The following is a 27,677-nucleotide window of genomic DNA, read 5'->3' as shown; positions in this document are numbered from 1 at the left end:
ACACACTACAGTTTTCAGCAAAAGCGTACCTGTCCTATCACTTTTCCCTTCATGACTAGGGTGCTGCTTCTGCCCCATCGTTGCTGCCACGAGCTCGCTATAATCTTTATTCTTTTCTTCTCCTAGAAGTGTGCTCTGTAGACTGTGGCACCCACGGGGTGTGCATTGGCGGAGCGTGTCGCTGTGAAGAAGGGTGGACGGGAGTGGCGTGTGACCAGCGTGTGTGTCATCCCCGTTGCACGGAGCACGGAACTTGTAAAGATGGGAAGTGTGAATGCAGAGAGGGCTGGAATGGGGAGCACTGCACCATTGGTAGGCAAACGACAGGCACCGAAACAGGCACATATTGCTTTCTTTTCATAAATCGTAGAAACATAGTTACTGTTGTGTATTGTAATAGGCTGTTCCTTTAAGGACCCTAGTGCTATCAAATACTGTCGCAGACACAAAATGTGTTGGGTGAAATGCAGATGAGCCCTTGGAATCATTTTAAATCAGCAACAAACTGATTTGTAGAGGAAAAAAAAAAAGCCGACAACAAATTCCACAACAAATGAACATTAGTAAGTAAAGATGTAACAAATGGTCCATCACGGTATCATCTGAGCCAAGATTTTCAAACTTAACTAAACATTCCTTTGTGTGAATGGCATCTTTTTTAATTTCCTGGTCTGATGCATCAGTACTCTCCTGCTATTATACATCACATCTGAAACACATCACCACCATCACCACACAGAGCAGGGGTCAAGTTGTGGAGGAATAAGTGTTCCTGGTGTTACAGAAATAGCTCTCTAGCATTCTCCTGTGTTGTGCAGTGACAGTGGGCATGGTGTTTGCATATAGACAATCCCAGCATGGGAGGGCCCTGTCGGTACTGCAGCATGCTGCTGTACCCTTTCCTAATAGCGTGCTGCTTAGTACAGCATTGGCATCATGCAGAGTGCCGTGACTAACACGATTGCATCTCAGCTGTGATGTGTCAGCCTGGGAAGTTCAAAAAGGTTATACTTACACAAAGCAATGATGTTCTATCCTCTCAATTACCCGGCTTGAAAATTTATTCTGAAGAGGAATTAATTGTTCCTAAATGAAGTTCTTTATTTTGTCTCTACAAGCAGTCAGGTAGTGTCTTTGGATTATTTTGTAAAGTTACTGAAAACAAAGGAGAAAAGTATTATTTTCCCTATCCTGTAATCAAAAATTGGAAATTCTAAGTGATCACATCTCTTCTGAGAAGTCTAGTAAGATTCTCCGGAACGACGAGTATCCAACTGCTGAGACAATGTAAGATTCTGGCAAGTGTGCTTTCCTCCAAAGAATTTTTGGAGGACTGTGAGGTATACCTTGAAAGAAACTTAGTGAGTCCAAATCCAAGGTCATATTGTTTTAATTATCTTAACGTTGTAAATCTAACGAAGAAAAGGAGTAGGTCAATTGAGATTTTCATGGCAATCAGGGACCCTAATGGGACAGTCCTATTACAAGTGAATTGTTATTTCTTTACTTAAAAGTATGGTGAGATTCTTGCATCCCTCAAGCTGTTTTTCTTTTTCATTCCCCTCTCAATTTCTCCCTGGATATACAAACCATCTCGGATACACACATGAGTTGGAAACTAAAAGTATACTCTTATTGGAGAGAAGAAAAAAAAAAGACAAATAGATACGTATTTTGGGGGCATATCCTTTGATGTTGTGGTGCTGCATGCTTCCACCACACTATGCTAATACAATATAAATCAAAGCTTTTATGACTGAACACTTTGTGACCAGCATAGGTGCAGAGTGTTTTTTCACAATTGCTTTCTGACTTCCATCATATCAACATATCTCTGCTAGATTAATCCAGGCATTTTGTTTTCCTATTAAGTACTTCCCAGATCTTTACAAAATGCCTAGTATATAAATTTTTCTTGCATTAAATTGTGGAATAATTGCTTATTTTAAAAGCCGCTGGTTTGTGCAAAATCTGTTTTGCTGTATAATCTTTTAGTAATATGCCTATGTTTAGAGGTAATTTGTGTATTTGAAGTCTTCATTACTGTGCATACAAAAAAATGCCTTGTATTGACATCTTAAAAGAATTCTGAAAATTACCAGCTGAACTAGTGAACTCTGAAGTGAGATTTTTACTCTAATTTTCAGAGCTGTGAAATAAATATTTTCCCTATTATTGATGTATATAATCAATTCTTCTTTTCAGAGGAAGGGTGATACTGCTAAAGAAGTTAAAATATGCATAAGCTTTTTTTTGTTTGGTATGTATTAGAAAGATTTCCTTGAAACTTAATGCAGGCCTGCCTGTGGCAAAGATGAGACTAGGGCAAAAAATTTAGGTTTACCCTTCTAGTTATATTAAATTTGTGCAGTCTTAAGTTGTGTGTTGTATGTAGACAGATATATATATGATAGGCCTGTCTAAGTAAAAATTTTCATATGCTCATATCATGAGGTGGGATTGTGAGGCCATTTAAAAAAGCACAAAGCAGTTCGAAGGGACAGCTCAGCTTGATCCCAGTGGTTCATGTTACGTGGGGCTGAAACAGAGAGAAAGTTTGGAGGGTAAGGATGGTAAAAGTAATTTTTGCCAGTATTTGTGCAAAAAATGCCAGACGTTCCAACTGCAAAATTTGTCCTTAAACTGATACTTTTGAACAAGGATGAGTTGCTCAAGGTGTTTTAATGTTAGTGTGAAGAACTCAAGTGTACTTAAATTTTACAGAAACTCATTTTAATTTAAAGTACTCCTTTATGGTTTTGCTTTCTACTGAAAGGTTGACAGACCATTTAATGTCAGAATTACTAGCTTAGTGTCCACCTACAAAGATAATATTTGGGAATGCAAATTTGATGTATTCCAACTGAGATTTTTAAATTGTTTTAAAATTATTTTTTTATTTCAAAGCTATTGTTTTAGTTCTATTTGGAAGGTACCTGGCAAACTGCACAGTGTTTATCCAAAGGCAAAGCCAGGCCAGAGCAGAGTAAAATTGCATATGAGAGGTTGAATCCCTCACTTCCCTGTACATAGTTTGAATATTTGAATACCCACATTAAGTGGTTCAAGAGCAATGAATGGCCAAGCTTACCTCACAAGATATTTGAGAAATACTCTGTATGGACTTCAAGCAGAAAAATGTGAATCCCACAGGAGGGTTTGTTTACTTTGAATTTCCATTTATAGCTACACCTAGTCTGAAATCTCATGAAGTCAATAGAAAAACTTGATTTGATTCGAGTGACTTTAGGCAAGCCCACTTAGAACTAATCAATCTAATTTGTGAGAAGCCAGGTTTCTGTATACAAACCAAAATAAGATTTCTTTTGTTTGTGTTTCATTACCAGTTTCACGTGCTATATTCACATGGCAGTGGAAAAGAAACCATTATAGCAACCTGTAGGTATCCAAGTTAATTCAGGATATTTTATTCTATTTAATGTCAAATTAGGCCTTTATATGTAGTTGACAGAGTGCACACTCTTTGGCATTTCAATGCTGAGTATCTAAGCTCACAAAATTTAACAAAAATGCAGTTTCTTTCTGCAGTCTCTGCATTTTGGGAGAAGCACTCTGAAAAATCTCCCAGGATGCCACTATTAGCTCAGTGTTAACAAGCTGTGCAAAGCGGCTTTTACCTATGTGCAGCGATAGAATTACATATAAAAATCAGTGAATGTAAATTCCAAGTTTCACAGATTTTGATAAATCTGTATTCAAATAATATAAAAAAGAAAGGGGTGGTGTCTGGTCTTGCTCAAATGCTGTACGTATCAGAGCAGAACTCGATGCCAGGCACTACATTTCACTTTGCTACTTCAGGTAAGAAGAAAAATTGCTTACTGGAGTGATGATAAAGAAAATTAATCTTTTCCCAGTACAAAAATAGACCTGCCAGGATATGTTTATTAAGTGATTACTATTCATTGATTGTAATTATGGAGGAAGTTATAACTAAATAATAGAGGGTAATCTACATGAGGAAAAAATACTGGGAAACTAATAACAAAGCAAAAGACTAAGATACAGCAGTTGCTAATGCTGAACCAATTTCATGCCACAATTTTATGATACAGGATCTAGCTTTTCCTTGAATCATCTGAGTGTTGTTAAAGCATGCTGTTATAAAACAGATCTGTTACTTTCACTGAAAACAATACTTGGATGTTTACAACTTTTGTGGAGTATGCTCCCCATATAAACTGTCAGGATAGTGTACTAAGGACAGTGTGATATACACAGAGATCTGAAGAAACAGTGAAAAATACAAATTTAAATGTGTAATTGCATCTGTAATTCATATCCCTGCAGCATGAAATACGACTGTTATTAAGTCATTGGTAAAAATCTTACTGTGAGACCAGTGAAACCAGGATTTAATCTAAATATTTACGAGTAAAATTTAAAAGTCTGCAAACATACCTTGTAAGGTGCTCTCACCAGAAGACGATGTTTTCTTTGTGCCCCCCCGTCATATTCCTAAAGCCTTGCTCTTAGCTGCTCACATCCTACATTAGATGTTGATCAAGCACTCCTACTTTTAGACAGAAAATGGCAAAAGTTTGTAATCAAGGGTATTTGGTAATATGGATACTCTGCTGCAGGTTATGATCCAGACAATTCATATATTTTTCTGTTGGCTTTATTTACTGTTTTTCAATGCAAATGAGTGTTGAAAGCCATAGAAGCTGGACCTCCAACTATCTGCTTGCTAGGCAAAACACAAACAGGGGTGATGTGTGCATCTCTGCAGACTCTGCTTAGAATCATTTAGGTTGGAAAAGACTCTTAAGGTCATTGAGCCCAACCATTAGCCCAACACTACTTCCTGGCCTTAGTACTGCCTTCCAAAATCCAGCTCCAGAGGTGGGGATCTGCCGCTCCCTTTGCCCCATTGAGTCCTTCACCTCTGTACTGAAAATGTCAAATGGTAGGACATTTCCCTTAGTAAATAAGGAATTTGGAAATCTGTATCAGCCCTATACCCTATCTTCTGTGTTTTCAGCCCTTGAATAAAGAAGAAAGATTTGAAAGAACCAGGATCCTGCCACCTACATGGTGGGAAATAACCTAAAATTTTCAGATACATAAAAATGTGCAGGAAAAAGAGAGGACTTTGTGTCCAGGATGGTTAGGATAAGAAGTTCAAGTTACAATAGAGGAGATTTTGGTTAGATGTTAGGAAAAACACTGTAAATGGAAACCCGAAGTAGGTTGTCTGAGCAAATTGTGGAATCCTCATCAATGGAAATTGTAAACAACAATTTAGACAAACCTGTCAGGAATAGCAGAGAGGTAATTAATTCTGCCATGGAGCAGCAAACTGACTAGAAAGCCATTGAGCTATATGAGCTCTCTTCCAGTCTGATTTTAAATTAGCTTAAACAGAAGCATTCCTTTGAAGTATTTTGTAATGGCCTATGTTAAGATTTGTACTGTCATCCCCTTTAAGGATCTAATGCCACTCTTGGAAGTAGAATTGATTATTTATCCAACCAGGGAGGCTAACCTGTGGGTTCTGTATTTGCAGAGCAATGGGTTGCTAATGTATATATTGAGCCACTCTGAAACATCCAAACAAAGAGCAAATAATACACCCAGTAGGTAAATATTTCAAATCCCCTCCCTTTAAAGCACCAAGGCTCACCCAGCTGAGAACTAGATGGATATTATTGCACCTCTGTTTTTACTAAAATGAATGTTTACTAATTTTTTTTTTTCCTCCAAGTGTTTTGCAATGACCGTGACCTTTCCAACTGTTAGACACGTTTATATTTTTTGTTGACTGGAAGGAATACCATGTAAAGTGTAAAGATCTAGATTTTTACCTTATCATGAAGTCAATAATTGATAGAAACATTAACAATGCAGCATTGTATTATCTTTGGATACAGCAGGATATTTTTGCCCCCTGATAATGCTCTTTGTGTCAAAGATTTTTTTCTTCTACTACTGATTTTTCATGTTGTAATTACAACAGTAATGATTCAAAGATGAGGCAATTTTCAGGAAAGATGGAAAGTGTGTGGGAGGAGACAGTGGAAAGCCATCGTATCTGACAAAGAGCAATTTAGAAGGCGCTAGATATATTAGATTTCTCCAATGCACTTCTAACTTAACATTAATCTGTAACAGTTTATAAGCTATCAAGGCATAAAAAAACCTCTAACAACGATGATAGAAATTTAGATTACATGCTCTCTTCCTCAGAGGGAGGAACACATTTTTTCATTTCATTTTTAAAATGCACAGAATATTTGGGTCATGGCCACTTTTCATTATGATGATACAGAAATACATTGGTAATGTATATGATGACATGACCAAAACTGTTAGAGACATCGGCTGTTCCTGTATCTGCAGATTCAGGTTCATCACCTGTATAATACAGTTATCCTGTTGTCTTTACACCTGGTAGCAGGTTTCCTGAGAAGCACGTCTGTGATGCAGTCTTTCAGTTAGGTGGCATCAAGCTGTCATTTGGAGTGCGGTGGGGTGCTTTCCTCCCGTGCGTGTCTTCAGTGAAACAGAAGACTAGCAGCCACCTTACAAAGTAATCTCAGAGATTCTTAACTATTTCTGTCATTCTCTGCACATAATTTACATTTTTGTTTCTGTCATGCAAGCGTAGAGAGGCTCCTAAGGTAGGAGTTTTCCTTATAAAGTGACGTTTACGTCACCTATATTATATTGTATCGTGTTATGTTTTATAACCAAAACCAAGGAAATGTACTAGGTACGAGTCAATGAGACAAGTGGTTATATAGTCCAACATCACTGTGCTTCAGTAAAGATGCATGTTCCTGGTAAATAAGCAATTAGAAATGTCTTCCTGGAAAGATGATGCTTTTTGTCTTTTCCATCTACATTTGCTGTTGGGGTGCTTTGTTGTTTTTTTTAAACATGTCATCTTTCCTTCCACTTCCAAAACTTCTGAATTAAATCTCTTGGTTGTAGAGTCTCCAGAGTACGTGCAGTGTAAATAGCCCTTGTTTTGGATTTTTGTTTCTATTTTGTTACTTTGTAAATTCCTATCCCAATAACTAAAATATACTTTTACTTTTGTGTATCATGGCTGAGTAAACTTTTTAAACAATTTTTATAGCACTAAGCAATCCAGAGCTACCACATGCATCCTCTTACTTTATCATAGCTGAGACAGCTGGCTGTATGTATTTGGAAGGAAACATTCTGTGCAGAGATTTGTATACAGTGAGAGTGGTTTGACTTTCAGGGAGTTTAGAAACAGAATTCCTTTTCATTTGCAAAATTTACATAGGGCAGCTGGGGATTTTTTTTTGGCTAAAAGGCAAGCTTATTCGTGAGGAAGAACTTTCCTGTTTGCATTCTTTGCTGAGGGCTTCCTGTAAATGATTGAAATATGCCTCAGTGCAGTGTCAGAACACTTGAGTCTCTTTCTTCTTTCTCTTTATATAGGATATTTGCAGCACATGACCTTACTACTTCCCTTTCTAGCCCCCAAAAAATTTAATGAGTGTGTTTTCAGCAAGCTTCCTGCATTTTGTCTGGTGCTTCAAAGATGCACCCAGCAGATACCGGTGAATAGCTGCCCAAACTAAAATCACATTTCTTTTTTCTCCTTTTGGAGGGGCTTCTACATGAGTTATATTGATTTTCTGGCCAATTCTTGAACTCTTAAAAGACCACAAAAAGAGGGGTAGGGCAGTCAATCAGGCAGCTGATCTAACTTTTGAAAGGGCAGTGCTGATTTTGCTGTTCATAGGAGTATTCCCAGCATCAGGCAATCTTCTCTTCTTCCACAGATAATGTTTTCTGTGTTATTTTGCACCCTATGGTGTCAAGCACAGCTTCAGCAAGTGAGGAAATTACGTGGTGTTACTGGACACAAAACAAGAGAGGCACGGGAATGCTTGTGAGAGGTCAATGACATAGATTGTACAGAGATAGAAAGGTACTACCAGATATTAGGAAATATTTATGTGTATACATATATATAGTATTTATACTTGCTAAGAAACAAATACAAAGGAGAACTATCTCTGCCCATCCTTTTGAGGCCTGCTGCTAGTGTTCTTGTTAAAGATATCTTTTCTTTATCGCTTGCATTCTTGCTTATACATTCTCAAGGTAGAATTCTTGTATCTTCAATATCAGTTCCACATGATCTTTCATGCTTGAAGATGCAAATAAAGCCAAATGTGTTTTGCCTGACTGCTGCAAACTATGGAATAAGGCTTTACCTTTTCAGTTTCTTGTCAATTCAGTATCAAATTAACAGCAGGATGCATTAGAAGTTAGAGGCTTGTCTTCCTAAGGTATTTGTTGCTTTCAAAATTCTCTATTTAATATTTTCTTAGTTTAACGTTGTATTAAAAATATTAATGTCAGAAAGAAAAAGGGAAAAAATGGTCTCCGTAGCATCTCTGAAGTGTCATTTCAGGATTTTGCTGTGTGATCTATTTAGGGCTTTGGGGAAAAAATGAAACTATTGAAAGCTTTCTCTTTAAACTGTCAGTTATCTCTTATGCAGTAACTACTCACTGAGGATGAAATACAGGCTGATGTTGAATATTGATACATACTTCTTTCACTAAAAGCCCTTACTTTGGCAATTTTTTAAAAAGATCTTAAGGACTGAACACGGGGACTTGTTCAGGGTACCAGTTATGAGGTGGCGTGAGCCATTCTTCCTGAACAGAGTTTTTACAAAATTTATGTTATTCGGCTGTTTTCTCTTGTTCTTTCTTTCCATCTCTATTCTGACCTGCTTATGAAATGCTTATCAGGGTAACCTCACTTCTGGAGATTATTCTTGTGAGTAGCCTCAGTCTGTTTCATTTTAGATACAGTTATTCTATACATATAAAAAGAAGCAAAGTTTTCTTTCCAACAGAAATCATTATGTAATGTAGTATATCTCATTTGCCCAAAGAAATTATAAACATCATTTAGGTAACTGCAGTGTAAGAACCAAATACAAACTTGAGTGTTCTTGAAGGCATCCAGGTCTGAGGTTGTGGTCCGTGTTCATCTCTATATGTTCCAAGGGCAGACAGAGTAATACTGGGGTCATTATCACCTGATTTATAGCTGCCATGAAAATTGTAAGTGTGTAGATTTCTACAGTTTCTAGCACATACTGTTATAGTGTTTTTAGTGATATTGTTGATTGACATATAACCATCCATCTCGTTCTGTCAGTTGTATTCAAAACACATCCGTGCTGTGATAGATCCTAAGCAGTACTGGTGTCTCATTAATCTGGCAGCAGTTCGCAGTCGTAGTACTAAAAGCCGAAGGAAAAGTGGGACATGAGAAATTAAGGTTACTGTATTTATCCTCATTCTCTCTCCATTCAGTAACAGGATTAGAGCAGAAAGGATTCATTGTCCAGCTTTTCCTTGACAATTTTCAAATCTGAGAGCTGACCCTTAGCACTGGGCACTACACACTTAAAATATTTCACTCCAGACAAGTACATCTCTTAAACAGTTGAGCAGTTTTCATGGAAAGTAGTAACTTTTGCTTTCACAAAGACTGGAGTGTGACATGAATCATAACATTATCCCTAATGAAAATTTAGGCAGGGGAGACATGGCTGTCTGCTTACCCATGTAAAGCTTTTCTCCCTCTCATTCTCCTAAACTTTTACTCCCGCCTTACTTTAATCTGCCAGTTCTATGGCCCATGACTGATGTCTAACATCTGGGACTCGCTGCCTTTTCTTGTGCTGTCTCATTGGTTATTGGGAGCCATGCAGTGAGTCCCAGATGTTCAAGTCTAAAACAGTTTCTGCGTTCTCTCAAACACAGTTTGCAAAATGGCACCTAAGTGCTACCCAATTCCTTTGTATTTTCTCTGTTGTATGATGCCCTTTAAAATGCTCTGGGTTTCCTGCGTTCTGTAATTTGAGAGCCATAATTTTGACAAACTTCAATCAATGTCAGGTTTTATTGCTTTTTCCTAATCCCATTGTACTTTTAGTTTCTGTTCAGAGTTTTTAACAGTCCAGTGTGGAGCAGGTTGATCAACTCAGTTTCAGTAGTCTGTGCCCTGCTTCTAAAATGCTGTAAAATAAGATATCATACCCAACAGCTGCAAGGAAGGGCTGAAGTATTTATTCTTAAATATTCTGGAGTGATTAGGGTAGACTGAACTACACGAGCTGATAGTTATTCATACAACTAAATTGTACATATACGCTTTTAACAATTTAGTATGTTTTTACAGAAACCCATATAAAGTAAAAATTCATCTCTTCTGTATTTTTTCCAGTTAATTATAAAATTTCAGACGAGATTTTTTTAAGGTAGGTGTTGAAAGAGGAAAGTTATTTATGAGTGTGACAAATGGGTAAGATTCACAATGCCTCTAGCCCACATATGTTTTAATTTGGCTCAACACAGTGTTTTAGGCCATTGAACAACTGAGCTGAAGAACCACAGTGCATCAGGATGCAGTCCTTGCGCTGAACTGAAAGAGTAGTGATAATAGCTTTGTTATCTAAGAAATAAATATAATGGTGTCATCATGTTTAAAAACTGTTCTTTAAATTAAAAACTAAATCAGTTTGTAGTGAAAATTATTACTAGGTTGTGATTTTAGGCTGGAAATGATACTAAGAGGACACTTACCTAAAAGACCAACTTAACAGCAACAAAAATAGATCAGTTTAGGAATAACATGTTTGCCTAGAACATCATGACTTATTGATCTTAAAAGTAGTAGTGCTTCATATACTGTGATTTTTCCAATTCTTAGGAATCAAAAGGGACTGCTGAGCTTCTTGTGGAAGTCATTCAAGTTGTTGTGGAAGTCATTCATTGTTGAAGTCATTCAAGAATAGCACTGAGCTATTTTTGTAATTCAGCACGCACAAACGTAAAACCCTAAATGTCCCAGAAGATGCTGATTCTCCTAAAACCAGAGACACGTTAGTACAGAGAGAAGTGACTTTCTGTTTTAATCACTGGGAATACCACAGAGTAGAACTTAGTTCCTAATGTAGCGTGTTGCCATCCACTTTTCAGCATATTTTAAGTATAAACTGATCTGACTTCTTTGCTTTCCATTTAATAAAGCAAGGCAAAATGTGTATATGCTGTGCTACAGATCACTTCTCTCTGAAATTAATAAAGAAATTAGCATTCTAGCATATAGTTTTACAATGGAAGATAGTGTGCCCAGAATTAAACATTTATAGGAAAACAAGTTGGGTGTCTCTCTCCCTTTTCCCTATTTTCTTCTATTTTAAAATTGCAGAATCACTTGCATTTGAACAAGAAAAATATTATGGAAAGCAAGCAGCTGTGGATCATTATTTACTGCTGAAAAGTGAAATCACAATATGAATTTGTTAAATGTTAACAGATTCTGGTTAGTTCTACTCCTTACTTTTGTTCCTTCCCCCCACCCCCCAAGAAATTAGATAATTGTACAAGAAAAGTAATGGTAATGTGCCTTTTCTTGTTGCAAAAAAAATTGAAGAGATGTTTTGGACTTAAGACAGAAGATCACTGCATAGCAGTTTGTTAGGAATATGCAATGAAGGTTGACAGTGCTCACCATGTAGCATTGTTAACAGTTAAATTTGGGGGGCAGGTAGTGGGAAGTACAGTGACACAGATTTTTAGGTCTAATTCATCTTTTTGTTGGCTTTTTTGGAAACTAGGGGTAAAATTGCTTTTTGATACTGCCTCCCTTGGATCGTTATTAATTAATTCTTTATCATGAAGCCAATCCATATCTGTCTTCATTGTGTCCTGTGAATGTTTGAACTTTTTTTTTTTTTTCCAAATAAGTCAGAAATATTGATTTAGAATGGAGAAAGCCTTCCATATTTAGAGAACGGGTTATTAGAGTCAAGGTCAGTCTGTTTGTGAAAGCTGAGAGGGCATCAGTTGCTTGAAGGAGATACTGGCTGAGTGTTACCCTGTAGAAAATGTTAAGCTTGTATAAACAGGTCTGTACTCATTTTTTCTACATTATTCCTCTACAGAGATGTTTATGAACCAGAAGCCTAAACAATGCATATACTGTGTTACTCTTGCATCTATAGCTAGAAGACTGAAAGGCAAAATGAAAAAAAATCTATATAGATGCCTAAACATTAGCTTGCAGTTGCAGCTTTCCTTAATTTAGATCCAGAGGGGCCTGCAGATGTTACTAGTTTTATGATTTCTCATTGGGATCTTTTGTTATATATTCTATACCAGTTTTGATTGCTTACATGCTGAAGAAAAAAATGAATCAAAATCCGTCAACTCGCCCCTTAATTTCAAACAGTAGTTTGCAATACTTTATCAAAAGACTTAATTACAAATGAAGTATCACTCAGAGAGCAAACTTTGTGGCTACACTGAAGTGTCCCCTGAAATTGTTAATATTTTCATACCACGTGAAATTTTGTTAAAATCAAATGAAGACAGTGCTTATTAAAATCTAATGATTTCCCCATTCCTTTTAATCTTTCAATCAGAGAATATGATAAAGTCTGTGTTCTTTGACCAGTATTTCTATTCTTAGTTACTGTGAAATCCTTAAAATCCTTATTACCTAATTTAGAAGTGTTACTTCATGGAAGGATTTAAGTATGAGATGCTTTATAGAGGGAAATATTTATTCAGCAGAATTGGGGTAATTTACATATTTGCCTTCCATTTAAGACTGCATCTGTTTGTTCAACCTTCATAGTTACAGTTCCCCCTAATACACAAAGAGGTTTTGTCAGCATTTCTGAGATAAAATACTGTATTTTAAAAAATTTCTCGCAAGTTGTATATAATATATCTCATTACTTAAGGTGAATGTTCCTATCGATATTAAATGGAAGCTTTCTTAAAAGTTATTTGCAGAATATGCCCCTAGATCTTAATTACTTGATGTGTTTTATTGCTCTAGATAAAGATGTTATAAAATGTGAGGAGAGATGTCATTCAAATGTGAACAAATGGCAGTGAAGTGAAATGGCAGACGTCTGCTCCATTCAGTGTTGCTTCTATTTTTTTTGTCCTATGACTAAAAATTACAGGTTTATTAAAGATAAACTTTCACAGGGCTATTGCTACTGATCCTTTACTTGAATTAGGTAACTTCATTTCAGCTTAGGCAATAATTAAGATTAGTAAATTGTTTCATTCAGAATGAGAAGCAGGTATGCATGCTGGAAAATACAAGCAAAGGTCCTCAGTTTATTGATGTGTACCTTGAGGGGAAAGGTTATGTCATTAAACTGTAGGATTGTTTTTCCAGTGAGTGATAGCCAGTTAAAAAGGAGTTTTGCAAAAACTTACCAACTGCTTACAGAAGTTATTGCAGTAAATTGGATGTGCACTATGCCTGATTAAGCATATTCCCACGTACGTATTTACTCAGAAACCTAAAGCCGTTCCAAAGTTCACTTTGCTTGATTAAGACCCGTGGAGGTCTCATAAACTCAACAGAGTCAAACTGCATCAGTCCTCAGGTGAGAAGACCTTCAGCTAACATTCTGGTGTTGTGTTGCAAGGTGTTCTTTTGTTAGCCGGTTGTGGAATAGAGTGGGGAATGATGGAAGGCCTCTGCGGGCTGCGTAAGGGCAGTACTTCTCACTTTCTGCTGTGAATGGAGGAAATACGATGATGCAGTGGAAAAGGCTTCTATATACTACTTGGTTTCACAGCTTAGAAAAAATTGTTGATGTCTAAAGGAAAGCCTAATAAATGTGTGTTTCTAGAATGTTCCATAGAATGTGGTAACCGTTCAACTGCCTATAAGAAATGAAAAATGATACTATACCCCAGTGAAATTATGGGAAACAGGCAGAGTAAGGTAACCTAAGTTACAAATTTTTTTGGAACACTGAGGGTAAATAATGCTGGTCTTCAGAGCCATCTCATGTTCTGGTAATTTTCCCCTGAACTTGTCTAAAATAATTAATTAACTGGGAAAGGAAACAAGCTTTGTTTCTTTGATGTGTGTTTGATATGTTTAGAGATACTATTAGCTACTCGTGACGTATTTGCAGTGTCGCAAAGAATCATAGAATCATTTAGTTTTGAAAGGACCTTTGAGATCATCAAGTCCAACCATTCACTCAGAGATGCCAAGGCCACCACTAAACCCTGTCCCAAAGCACCACATCTGCGCGTTTGTTAAACGTTTCCAGAGATGGTGATTCCACCACCTCCCTGGGCAGCCTTGTCCAAGGCTTGACCACCGTTTCTGTGAAGAATTTTTTCCTAATCTCCAATCTAAACCTCCCCTGGTGCAACTTGAGGCCATTTCCTCTTGTCCTGTCACTTGTTACCTGGAGAAGAGACCGACCCCCCCTGCCTACAGCCCCTGTCAGGCAGCTGTGGGGAGCGATAAGGTCCCCCCGGAGCCTTCTCCAGACTAACCCCCCCAGTTCCCCCCGCCGCCCCTCCCAGCACTTGTGCCCCAGCCCCTTCCCCAGCCCCGTGCCCGGCCCTGGACACGCTCCAGCCCCTCCATGTCCCTCTGGCCGTGAGGGGCCCAAACCCGAACCCAGGGTTTGAGGGGCGGCCTCACCAGTGCCGAGCACAGGGGGACGGGCACTGCCCTGGCCCTGCTGGCCACACTGTCCCGGCTACGAGCCAGGGTGCTGCTGGCCTCCTTGGCCACCCAGGCAATTGCACTAAAACTTTAATAAATTGTCCTTCAGATTTCCCATAGATCTTAGATTTGTTTCTTTTTGTTTTGTTATTGGAAATTCTTTTTTACTGGTCTTTGTTTCTAATCAAATTAAGTCTGCTTTTCCCTGTTTTTTTTGTTGTTGTTGTTTTTTTTTAAATTGAAGCAAATATCATGAAAATATATAGTTGTGCACCTTTTCTCCTGACATGAACCAGTGAGTAACATGTATTAATCCAATATATTGATCGTACAAGCCTATTGCAGCTAAGGCAGAGCGATCTCTAGGTTCCTTGGCTGCATCTCCAACCTGCTTAGATAGCGTTTCTCTCCCCAGAAGACGCTCTCCTAGCGAACAACCTCGTTATTGCTAATAACATCCTGCCTGTCCCAGCGTGGCTTAAAAACTGTCAAATGTAGATGCCAGGCAACCAAGTTCAATGCCTAATTGGTGCTTGTGATGGCTTCAACAGAGAAATGGAAAAGAAATACTCTGTTTATAAGCAGAAAGACTTAAGTGTTTGTTCCAGAGAGTTGAGGTCACTTCTAGTGAGGCTAGGGGAGGAGCAGAGCTATATGTTACCTGATTGTAGATATTTTTAATGTAAAGCAAGCAGAGCTTAGAGAGTCCTTCCTCTTTCAGAGTTCTTAAAAGTGCAGATTAAATAGTCTCAGCTTCCTTGGGGGTGAAATGATGAAGATGATCTCCCTAGTCAATCAAAATCAGTTTCCCAGATTTATTTAGTATTTAAATGAAGGCAACTGGCTATGTTTGAAGGATAATGGGGGTTTTTCCATCACCACTTAGGCAAATAAAGTAACAAAAAGAGTGCTATCTTACACTTCACCTGTGCCTGCAGGATTATAAAACAGTTTATTTATGAAAACATAATTTTTTTTTCTGTAGCTTTTATTAGTTATTTGTGCAGTTGGTAGATATAGAAATTGGAAAATTGCATGATATTCATGAGGCTTGCATATACTGAAAAGTGATGCACAATGGATGCCTAGCACTTTAGTATTAAAGGTATGTTGATAAAATATATTTTATGTAGTGAAATATTCATCTTCTATCCTGCGTCTGCCAAACAGCTCAGCATACACAAATACATAACTCAGAACACATTGTTTATGTAGATTAGTTTGGTTTACATACATTGCCTGTGTGACAGAATACTGCTCCTATGTCATGGGCATTATTTCATCCTTTACATTTGTGCATATTTAAGCTCTATAAATTCTAGCTTTAAAAAAATGTGAGGTTATTTATTTTAATATTCAAATATCCATTATTTTTTGTCACTTCTAATCATATTTTACTGTCGTGAAGATTTAGCATTACTGCAAGCCAGAAGGATATGAGAAGCATTTAGTGTATGTTATCAAGGCTTTTTTCATTCCAAACTATCCCTCAATGCTCCTTAAAAATTTTTTTTCTTCAAGTGCTTTCTTTTGGTATTCCTTTGGGACAGCTGAAATGTTTGGTCTCCATAGTCTGAAACCGTACGTGTGCAGCCGTTTATTGGATTCCATGTAATTAATACTTTAAGAAGATCAGCTGCAAAATATAATACATCTCTCTATATAGTACTTTTCATCCTGAAGGGATTCCGAAGTTCTGTACCACATTTAAGGGATAGAGGCTCATAGAGCATACTAATCTGCTACACAGTAAATGGAGGAAAATGTGTACTTACGTTAAGGTTCATATTTATTCTTCTGCTAGAGATAACCTGCACACTTAGACAGGATCTGCATTTGCATACCTGAAAGTTAATTGCTAAATTATAAATTCTGTGCAGGCATTAATATCTGATGAATAGAAAGTAATTATATTTTAATAATGTCTGAGAAAACTGGGATTCCCTGCCCTGAGAGTTGTGAATTTTAAAGCTCTGAAACTGAAGGGATCGTAGGTAAATCAGTTTGGAAGGATGTCAGGAGGTCATCTAGTCCAACCTTCTCCTCAAAGCAGGGTTAGTTATGAGGTCAGACAGACTCAGGCCCATAGTTTTTAAAGCAGACTTTCTACAGTCCTCTGTATTGTACATCGATAGGCTGTCACTCACCACTCCGCACCCTAGCTATGCATCTTCTATAGCACAGTAAGCAACATAAGTAATATGTAATATCTGCTTGTTCTCACTACAGGACCCTACCTGTCTATGCATGTGTGTGCACACATCCCATTCCCCCACATCCCTGAATTCAAACAGGATTAGAAATACTGGTGTAAACTACTGTTAAGTGGTACTGGCATAAGGGAAGCAGCTCTGGTCACTGTAAGTGCTGGCTTTGCTTACTAGAGCATTTTGGTTCAGTTAAACTCCTCTGCTTTGTAAAGCTATTTGTGTGTTAAAGGAGTTATGGTCAAAGAAATCCAATTTGTACTGGGAGTGAAAGGGGATCATATGGGATTTATTTTTATATATGTGTATGTAGGTTCTTATTTATAGAGTGAAGGAATTCATCCCTTCTGTATGCCCTGTGTGGAGGATTTGTGAAGTGAATAGAAGTATTCTGAAGTAATGACTGAACTGGAAACTGTGAGTATCTTCCCCAAAAATGTCAAATTGCATTAGGTCTAGAAAGTTTGTGTAGTTTTAGTAGGACTTTATAAAAATGTCTGGAAATGGGAAATTTGGTGCTAGTGGTATTTGGCTAGAATGGATACATCCAAGGGTTGCTTCTTCGTGGCATGGTCGCGCTGATGCCAGTCTGATGAGAGGGACTCTCTGTTTCCGAGTGATTAGTTGCCTTTCAGACAGGAGAAGCACTAGTCATGTGTGGCCCTTTCAGGAGGCAGGAAGGGCTGTAAAACCACCAGCAGCAGTTTATAGTCAAGGGGTTTCACCATGCTTGGTAGTCAGTTAACACATAGAAACCAGAGAAAACCCACACTTTTCTGAAGAAAAGCCTCTGTGAATTTTAACTATTATATGAAGGGCCCAGGTGCAGCAAACTGCCATGAACCTTGAGGCTGTACAGTAGCTGACTGAAATCCATGTAATTCTGTTGAATTTGATTGAATTTTGCCAGTGTGGACTAGTTTGTGCCGTGGCCCTCAGCTGATACAACCGAGAAGGATGAAGAGTCAGTCTGGTGAGCGAGGAAGGTTGTGATCCCAAGAAGTCTAGCCACTTCAGATTTGACAGTTGATTCTACATTACAGCGTGCCAGTTTCTCTTAGGCAGATAAAATTTTCAGTATTTTCAGGATACCTTGTATCGACAGGGCTAATGCCAAGGCCTGGTCTGTAGTGTCAGCTTTCACGTTCCACACAGCAAACCTCTTGGTGGTTCTGGTGTTCTCCCTGTTTCTCTCTTGCATTGCTTCTGCAGAGTCCGGAGCCTTATGATTATTTTGTGTTAGGCCATCATTTGATGAATGTTGGAAACAACTTTATTGGTATCAGATCTGATATAGAGGCCTAGATTTAGATGTAAATATGTGAGCACAGCAGAGGACAATGTTTCATGCTTATTACATATATCCTGTTTGTAGGATAGTTTTAGGTCTATGTAAGTCCTAAAAAATTCCTCTAATGTTTTATTTAATATATCTATACATTGACCTTAGCAGAACATGTCTGATTTAACTTGACTTGGTGTTTACCTTCTCTGCCTCTGCACTGAAACTGTGTTGCAACAAATAATGTTGCTTAAACATATTTTCTGAGCAGTAAAGCTAGTGATTGTGATTTTCCTTTAAAATTTAAAGTAGAAGAAAGGCTGGGTGGCATTTGTCTCTTGAGAAAAGCTAACCAGTGTCCATGTCTCTTCTGCTGACCCATCAAGGCGTTCATAGAGAAAAAGAAAATATCTGCCTTTCCTGGAGGGTTTTCAGTCAAATGAGAGATCTGGGAGCACCCTGTACTACCAGACAAAGCCATGGTAGCAACAAGAGATTCTGCCTTTTTCAAGCCTGATCTTCTACTTTTTGTATCAGCAAGGTCTTAGATTTGTGATAATATAATATCTGAAAATTAGGGCCTGCATTTTGGGATTGTGATATATACAGGGAATTTAGAAGTTCAGATCTGAGGAGGTGAGGGATCGGGCTTATCTCTAATTTTATCCAGGCTGCATTTACAACATCATTAAAGTGGGTTCAACTCTGGATAAGCACAGCACCATTCCAGCTCCACCAGCAAGCCTAGTCTGCCTGGGAGCGTGGGATGGTGTAGCAGCATCCTTTGTTATCTGGGCTCTGCATGAAAACTGCATAAGGGAACATGGAACTAGAAAATCCTTTAAAACCACATGAATTCATTATTTCCTCCAAAGTTAGAATAGGATACTACAGGTACTTTAGTAATCTGGGTACAGTTCTGAGTTTATACATCGTCTTAGGTGTACACAATAGTAAAATTAGGGCTTTGCATTGTTTTCTGTCTGAAACAAGGAACAATTAGACCATTTATGTTGAATTTTATAAATTTCAGTTAGCCAAATGAAACTGAGCTTTTGAAATCTCATGTCTGAGATTTGACAGCACAATATCAAATATCCTTTTGCCAGATACAGATCTCACGTAACATAAGAATTACATTGTATTTTTTCCTCTTTGTCTCTCCCTGTGACGCAAAGAGGGTAGAATGGGTAAGGAGTGAGGAAATGTGTCACAACTTTTTGCATCAGCATATGTGAGATTCTTGAAGCTTTGTAGTTAATATCTACAAGTATACCAACACTTAACCAAAAAAATTAATCAAAAAGTTCAAATGCATATTTTTGAAAAGCTATGACTGCCACATATTTCAAATAATAGAAAAGCAAATTGCATTCTGTGCAAGGAAGTTGAGTGGTGATTACCATGTGAATCCTAATTTTTATGAACAAATGACTGAAACTGCCTGCCATAACACTGATTAATGTAGGGATTTTAGTTATTACATTGTAATTAGGTTATATATTCTTTTAAATATGGGGTCAGTGTTTTGCTTGTTACTCTTCAATTGACTGAATTTACACTTCTTGTCTGATAGGTCACTTTATCATTACACTGCCACTAAACTATTTATATAGACGTTATTTTAGAGATAAATCCAACTTGAGAAGGCTTCTTTCTTAGAAATGCAATTACATATTACAAAGGATGATGCCAGTTCTTGTTTCCGATATCAGAAACATTAATACAATAAAAGATTATGGTTGTGGTACTGGTTTTATGAATGCAATTTCACCTGGAATTATATTCTAAATGGATTTTGTTACAGTAAGATTAATTTGAAAGAACTGGCTATCTTAAATAGAAATTTTACTGCATCTTTTATGTATCTTTTTATTGGATATATGAATAGGAGTTGAATATGAGTCTTGTTTGAAAAGAATACACTGTGTAACTTGAATGTGCTGCTAGGGTTGTATTTTAGCTCTTGCTCAAAATCTCAGCAAATAATCTGCTTAGGATATAGAAGAAACTATGTTGTAGCTATACTGTAGCTTTTGGGCTGCAACAGTGTCTTTACTTATGTCCAAATGTTTTGTATAACTACTTTGCTTATGCTGGTCCGCATGCAGAACTATTGTCACCTGATCGCTGATCAAGCCACCACGCAGAGTTGGTTTCTGTGCAGGATGTGATGCTCCTCGTGTTCAGGTTAGCAATGTAGGGCCATGCAGGCAGCACACTGCCCACGCGCCGCACCACACTCGTACAGTCCCTGACCCCTGCCTGCAGGCTGGGGAGGATGTGGGGTTTCTGAGGTGGCACAGGACTGGGGACATCCCACATTTTGCAGGACTGGATCTGGGCTCTTGGTGACAGCAGAACACTTAGATTCAGCATTGCAGAAGCTTCTCTGTCTAATGACTAAAGTTCCCATCAATGCAGTCTACCTTCATTCTTGAAACTGTCTTTTTTATATATATAAATAGCCTAAATTCTTGGGCTCCAATGAAGGTCTTTGTCTAAACCCAACCTTCTGAGCAGATGTGGGTTTTTTGATTGATCTGTTTGGTTTCCTCAAGTCTCAGGACAGTGTAGCGCAGTGTCACCCTCTTTTCCCTGCCCAGCTGTAGGCAGCTTGAAGAGGGGTCACGCTAAAAGCTGGTGATAGCTGGAGAATTCTGTTGGTTGTGCACAAGAGGGAGACCTCGAGGGTGTGTCTCCCCCCAAGGAAGTAATGGGAGCCCACCTGCTTGAGTCACTGAAAATGAAGTTGGATGAAATGCAGTGTACTGCTGGGAACAATCCCTTGTTAACAAGGCCTGATGCTTTGACATTCATGGGGGGTTTGTTTTCAGTCTCATATTTTTGTGACCTCTATTGCAACATGAGCTTTCCTTTGTTTTGCGGTTGTTTGGGGTTGGTTTTTTTTTTGGTGTCTATCTTTTTTATAGCTTTTTTGTCTTCAAAAAGATGCAAGTGACTTTTCTTGAGACTTTCTTTTTAATACTGACAGTTCCCCTTTGTGTGAGGTTTACTTCTCTTCTAAACAGTAACATATGTTTTTCTCACTTTTTCCTCCTCCTTTTGGAAAGCTGGATGTTCTCTGAGTTCCTGCATTTACATGTGGAAGACAGAAATTGCATAAATGCATAGTAGGTAGAATTTAGAAGGAAATTCTGTTATGACATAAATATCCCAGGCAATTTAAGGAACCTTGCTTAATATTCATAATTGTCTGCCTGCACAGAAGGTGGGATTCATGATTCTTGAAACTTCTTTGCCTTTCCATTATTTTCAGCCTGTTCAATACATAAAATTGTAGCCAGCCCATTCTTTACTTTAAACTCAGGCATGTGTTCATCTCCCCCAGCACATCTGCACACAGTTATTTATTTCATACATTCCTTTCATATCTAGCTTTAAAAAATATTTAGAGCACTGGATAATTTTTTAAAAAATGTTTTCTCTGAAAAATAAAAAGGAAAAAACCCCAAAGAAGCAAGGAAGCCAGTCAGAGCATCTTGGTGACAAATGCTCCAGTGCCACAGAGAAGCTCCTGCTCTGTGTGAGCACTTTCTGGACATGCAAGCATCACCGCTGTGAGCACTGAAATCGAGCTTTTTATTACACTGAAAGGCTGGGTTAATTCTTAACAATTTGTCAATCTGTGTGACTATCCTGCTTTGAAGACATGCGCTAGTGCTTCTGCATGGCTCTCTAGCCTGTTTTGGAACACCCAGACCCACTCAAAGGGACCTCGCCTCTCACTCAACAATGCTATATTGCTTTGACATGTTTAGTTACGTATTTTGGATTTGAGTTTATTTAAAAGTAAATAGTACACTGTAGAAACTAACTTGTGGGTGCCTACCATAATTCTATGTGTCATTTTTATTTGTATACCCTTCCTTTGGCTTTAACTAAGCCTTGCAGGCTTTGAAATTGAAGGATTAAAAAATAACAATAGCAAATAAAAAGCATAATTTTATTTTCAGTGTTGCTAGGTACCTTGTTCTATGTACCTCATATATTATTTGCTAGATAGCCATAGGCATACCAGCAGCTCACTGGAGGAACGAACAGAAAATATGAAAACAGTGATTATCCTCTAAAATCCAAATTAAACTTGCTATTATCATTACTACTTTTATGTCATTTCTCTATATTCTGCAGGTACACCATATCCCAGACTACTTTTATTTGCTACAGTTCTGTAGTTAACAGCTGTAATGAGAAGAGAAGGATGTAAATGCAATTTAAATGTTCCCCTTGAAACGCACGTGTATTCTTTGAGCAAAAAAAACACTCTGCTTTACAACATACTCTTTACTGCAGGGCATCTTCACCCGTAGGACCACCTGGTCCAGCATCAATTGAGGTTAGTGAAAAGACTCCACTGGCTGCCAGTGGACTTTGTATAAGGATGTGTAAAATGAACTTAGGCAGAAAGATAAACAAGAGAGAGTACATTCCAGGCTATAGGTGCACTACATGTGCACTACATGGGGAGAGGTGCTGGGAACCCATTCTATGTGCTTGAAGGTATTGGTTGGAGGAATTTGGAGGATAGATGGCTGGTAGACACCTTTGGATAAGGACTTGGAAGATGTAACCTCTTGGTTTACATTGTCATTTTCCATGTACAAACTGAGTAGAGGCTAAAACCATTTCCACTCCTCTTAGCGGTTATGAGATATCACCTAGAGAGATTTCACATTTTTCACCCATGTCCCCTATTCCCCTTTTTCCTTTAATTATACTGAGAGGCTACCTATTCCATCAGAGTTTGAAAATTTTAAAAATAACAATGTTTCTCTAACTTCTCTTTCCCTGGCTGCCCTCTTCTTTCCTTCTTTCCCAGAATGATTACTCCTACCTTAAGTGGGAGTCCTGATCATTATTAAGGTTTAGACTGAAACCACAAATTAATTGGACAGTGTGTCTTTATATTTGGATTTACTTAAAATGTTTGGTTTGGAGCTTTAAAGTAGTTTATGCAAAGAAAAATCTGCATATGCCTGGGTAGATGGGTTCACATGTATTTGTATACCTGGAGTTTGTGAGTATCAGTGAAATGAAAACGAAGTCTGTGCAGAATGTACCCAAAATTGGATTTGAATTTTTGGTGTACTGCCTAGATACTGGAAATTAATTTGCTGAGTTCAAGTATGAATTAATCACCTTACAATTTAGCCACAGAATAATTTCATTGTAGATGAAACCTGTGAGTATTCTCTCGTAAATATACCCAGCACTATCACTTTCTTAGATACAAGCTCTGTCCATATTGATTTTCTTTACTATTCATAATGATTCTGCAGACTTTCTTGTTAAATTCAGCTTTTCATAAATCTCTTGTAAGTTTTGAGAATATGAAATGATAGAAATAGATAAAGCTTACATAGGTCTGGAGGAAGCAGTAGACTTAATATTGTTCACAGTGACCTCGGTAACAGCAATGTTTGTTGTTTTCTAGACTCACTATTTATTTTTCTGTTGTTGCTATGCAAAACTCCTTAATGTGTATTGTTATAGCATCTTCTTGGCCCTATCGTGGACTGTGGCAATGTGGAGCTCCAAAACCAAATAACAGAATAAATAGCAGAATCTAGTATTTTAAGCTCTTTTTGTCTCCTAGATTGTAAGGGCTTTCAGACAGAAGCTTTCTTTTCCTATTTTGAGTATCCAAAGGTCTTGAACCTTTTTGATCCCTCTCCAAGAATATTGGTAATGTGACATAAGATGAATGTAGTAATTGTGTGTGTATATAGTAGTAGTTGACTGAATACTCCTCATCATATTGACATGTTCTCATTTCTCGCAGTGTTTTCTTAAATAGTGTCCTGTTCTTCTGATACTACATTACTTATCTAGCATCAATACTAGATCCTAATACCCATAGTCAAGAGACAGAGATCTAATTCATTCCTAGGAGAAGTAACTCAACGATTTTATAGCACAGATACCAAGGTAATTTATTTTTTTTCTTAAGCCACAGTCTTCTCATTTTATTATTCAGTAATCATTTGTACTATGTATCACCACAATTCCTTTCATTTTAACATACTGTCGTGATACATGCATAGGAATGGATAAGCTGAGGAAATAAATGTAAGTGAAGGGCTTTCAAGTGCTAAGAAACAATGTAGATATGAAGGGGGCTAGTGTCCTTGTCCACGTGGGAACAGATAAATATGCTGAATCTTTGCTTACCAAATTGTAGAGTTATAGAGTGTCCTCAAGCCCTTGTGATCCATGAGATTCAGCGTTCTTGTGCTACTTACCAGTGTAGATGTGGTATGATATTAACATGCCAAGAAATAAGCTTTTTAAACTATGAGCAAGTTAAGAATGTAACGGCCTGTTTGAACAAAGAAAAGAGAAACACCGTGAAATCTATTCATGAGTTTGTTCTGTCACTCCAAGTTAGCTGGGTAGTTGGAAAAAAAAATAAGAGAGGAAATAAATTCAGGCATTAAACACTAGTCGTAGTGTTTCAGAACTGCAAGATTATAGAGATTGCTCTGTTCAGTGAGAATGCTAAAAAGTGTTTTGGGATCTCATACATACAAAACACCAATTTACATCATTCTCTATTAGATTCAGAGGTATAATGCCTTTATTTTCTCCTTTTTCTTTACCACTGTCTTCCAGCATTCACTTTACATAAATGCTGGGCATTTTGTCTGTGTGTGGTATGGAGAGGAATGAATTTTAGTCTTTTGATTTTGAAACATTCTCTGACTTTGATGATCCTTCACAGTACTAGTCACAGACTTCTAAAGCTAAAATGCAAAACGTACTGAAATCTTTCTTGCTGTTTTAATTGTGAATGCATATGTATCTGTACTAAAACTCCCCGTTCCCAGTCCCGCAGGCAAGCTGGAGACTGAAAGAGAAGGGGGGCTGCATTAGTGTTTCACCTCTAGCAGCAGCAGCCTGTGCAGAGACATTGCTAGAAAAGTGTGAGATGCTTGAACTGCTGTTGTCCATACTCTGCCTGCTCTGTGAATAAATAGGTTGTCAACCTAGCACTTTAAACAAGCACTTTCTTCTTCTTTAACCTAGCTTTTTGACATTTTCCATTAAGCATACTGTAATAGAAAAGATGAGTAGAATTTCTCTACGCACCTGGAATAGCAACCTGTCTGCTTAGCATGAAGGGCCCTTTTCTGTGCTGTGGCTGAGAGCTTCATACCATGGTGGATTACTTCTTAAGGTTATATGTTGATAGCCCTTCCCTCTGTGACTACTTTACTCTCTCTTTGACTAGCTTACTCTGTGAGTGAATTGATGTACAACACCCAGGAGGCTATACACTGCTCAGTGGGAGCTAGGACTGCAGAATGCAAGCAAGCTTTAACAAAGCACTTAGTGGTAGGATATGCTTTGTACAGTGTGCGTTTCCAGCAAAGACCGCATGTCCAGCTGTGAGCACTGAGTGTTTGCTGAGAGTCTGAAGGTTCCTCAGTTAGGCACTTTGTGACCTTCTCCACTGTCCAAACCCATTGAAGGCCATCAAGGCCTGTTAGCCACGTGCAGCTGCTGTGTGTGCAGATGTTCATCGGTACTAATCACTGCATACATGCACATGTAGGAAGATTTAAATAAAGGTATTCAGTGCACTGCCTAAGCGTAAACTTTTTTAGAAGAAAACTTGTTATTAATAGATCATAATGGAACTCTGTTGTCTAGTTGGCCAACACATTGTTAAAACAAATTTTGGTCTAACAGACTATAATGCTATGTAAATATTTGAAGAAAAACAGACATAAATAGAAATGCATATATGCACACATGCATGTATAGAAACACATAACCATGCAAAGTACCTAAATAGTTGTCCATTACTTATGCCTGGTTTGAAAGTTAATACATCATTAATTTAACAGATCTTTTAAGTAAGACATTGTTGCCAAAGTACTTGGATCTTACCGTAGTCTACTGTTGTTTTTTTCCCTTCCTTCTGATATTTATGTTATTGAAACACAAAGTCTGTCTTTGGTAGGCCACAGTTAAATAAACCCTATGGAGGTAGCATAGTGTTTCCTAGCAACACCATGTCTATACCAGTGATGCTTGCTTCTCTCTTTAAGCTAAACGCAAAGTCATGTCCATTAATCCCCAGCTGCACGTAAAACTTTTCAAAGCTTTCGCTAGCTCCCTACTGTTCATGTTTTCATCTTGCTCATATGCTGCAAAGCAAACTGCTTCAGTGATTTAATTCTCTTCAGTGCCTCAGTGTAAAGCCAACCGTGTGTGTATAGTCACAATTACTATTTGTTTTTCATTTAAAACAAATAATTTGTCCTCCTGTATGATGCCTCCCTTCAAACATTATCATTCTGGTCATTCAAACAACCTAACAAATGAAAGAGATAAAATAAACGCCTTGAAAACATATTACCTGTGCTGAAAAAGTAAGTGCAATTTTTTATAACTAAGATATGTAATTCCAATATAACCTTACATTTAAGTAAAAGGTGCACTTTATTTTTTTTAATACACAACAGCACTGAAAAAAAAACCTCTAGGACTTGTTTCTATCTGCTGATAGCTTTCTGTGTAGAATGAACTGAATGATCTTGGCCCTGTTCACAGAGGTCTGGTGTCTTACTCCACAGAGCTCTGCTGGAGATCAAGCTGCTGTGCCAGTGCTAGAAATGATGCAGGTTCAGGCACCTTGGTAGGACAATGCACAGAAACTTTGGTTGCTGGTATCTATAAAGAATCTTTTCTGTGGGACAGCTGAGGTCTCAGAGGTCTCAGTCCAGCACCTTCCACCAACCCAGCATTCATTACAAAAAAAAAAAAACAAGGGGGGGGGGAACTTTCAGAATTACATTGAAAATTAATGTGGCTGTGAACTACTTAGTCCTATTAAAATTTAATTAATAACTATGAATGTATCAAGTAACAATCCAATGAGGAAAAGTACAAGTGAATGCTTACATACTGTGGTACCAGTTGTGTGAGTACCAGGGATACAAGGCAGCTCACTTTCCCACACGGGGGGCAATTCCTGCAGCAGTGTGAAACCAATATGGGGTCAGAGGAACTTCTGTAACATCACCTGGCTGCAGCAAAGGCAGCTGGGAAGAGTAGGAAGAGACACAAAGTCAGAGCTGTGACTTTCTGAACAGGTTTACAGAAACACGCAGGCAGTCTAAATTAGTGATTTCTGGAAGGCTGTTCAACCTCTCAGCCCTAGCAGGAAAGCTGCGCTAGTTGGACAGTTGATCCTATTCCCAGTCACCTGCAGAGGCCAAGGGGCACAAAGCTGACACACTGTCATCTTAGTCCTTCTCCAGTGCTACACATCTGAAGTGGTGCTGCTCAGCCAAAGAAAACATATTTATTTGCTTTCAGGATATTTCCCACTGCTGCCTTCCTCACAGCTGGTGAAAAGAGTATCCACACTCTGGTAGGGTGCCTGTTAGTTCCTTGGTGCTCTTAAAATGCCTGGGGAAGGGAGTGGAGTACTTAATTAATAGTCACAGCCTGGGGTCACGGTGGCAAATGCAAAGGACTAACCCAGCCAGGCAATGAGATCTGAGAGGGCTGCAGCAGGTCCCTGCAGATCTTGATGCTGACAGTGACCACCCATCACTGCTGGTGGAGGGGATAATGAGAGAGCATGAAGCTTTGTGAGCTGTTTAGAGATTAAATTT

The 27,677-nt window shown here is 38.1% G+C and overlaps 1 protein-coding gene across 5 annotated transcripts in view; it reads left to right on the top strand.

Annotated features, from left to right (window-relative positions):
• The window catches only part of TENM2 (teneurin transmembrane protein 2), a 698,234-nt gene that overhangs the window by 614,235 nt on the left and 56,322 nt on the right, over positions 1-27,677 (top strand). For 3 of the 5 annotated variants that reach the window (XM_055717809.1, XM_055717807.1, XM_055717808.1), the window contains exon 15: positions 127-339. In XM_055717809.1, the coding sequence (XP_055573784.1) occupies positions 127-339 (213 nt within the window). The remainder of the gene's footprint in view (positions 1-126; positions 340-27,677) is intronic. The other 2 variants (XM_055717811.1, XM_055717810.1) reach the window with 1 other exon arrangement.

Source organism: Falco cherrug, chromosome 8, assembly GCF_023634085.1.
Source record: "Falco cherrug isolate bFalChe1 chromosome 8, bFalChe1.pri, whole genome shotgun sequence".
NCBI lineage: Eukaryota > Metazoa > Chordata > Aves > Falconiformes > Falconidae > Falco > Falco cherrug.
This window is presented reverse-complemented; position numbering and strand designations above follow the sequence as displayed.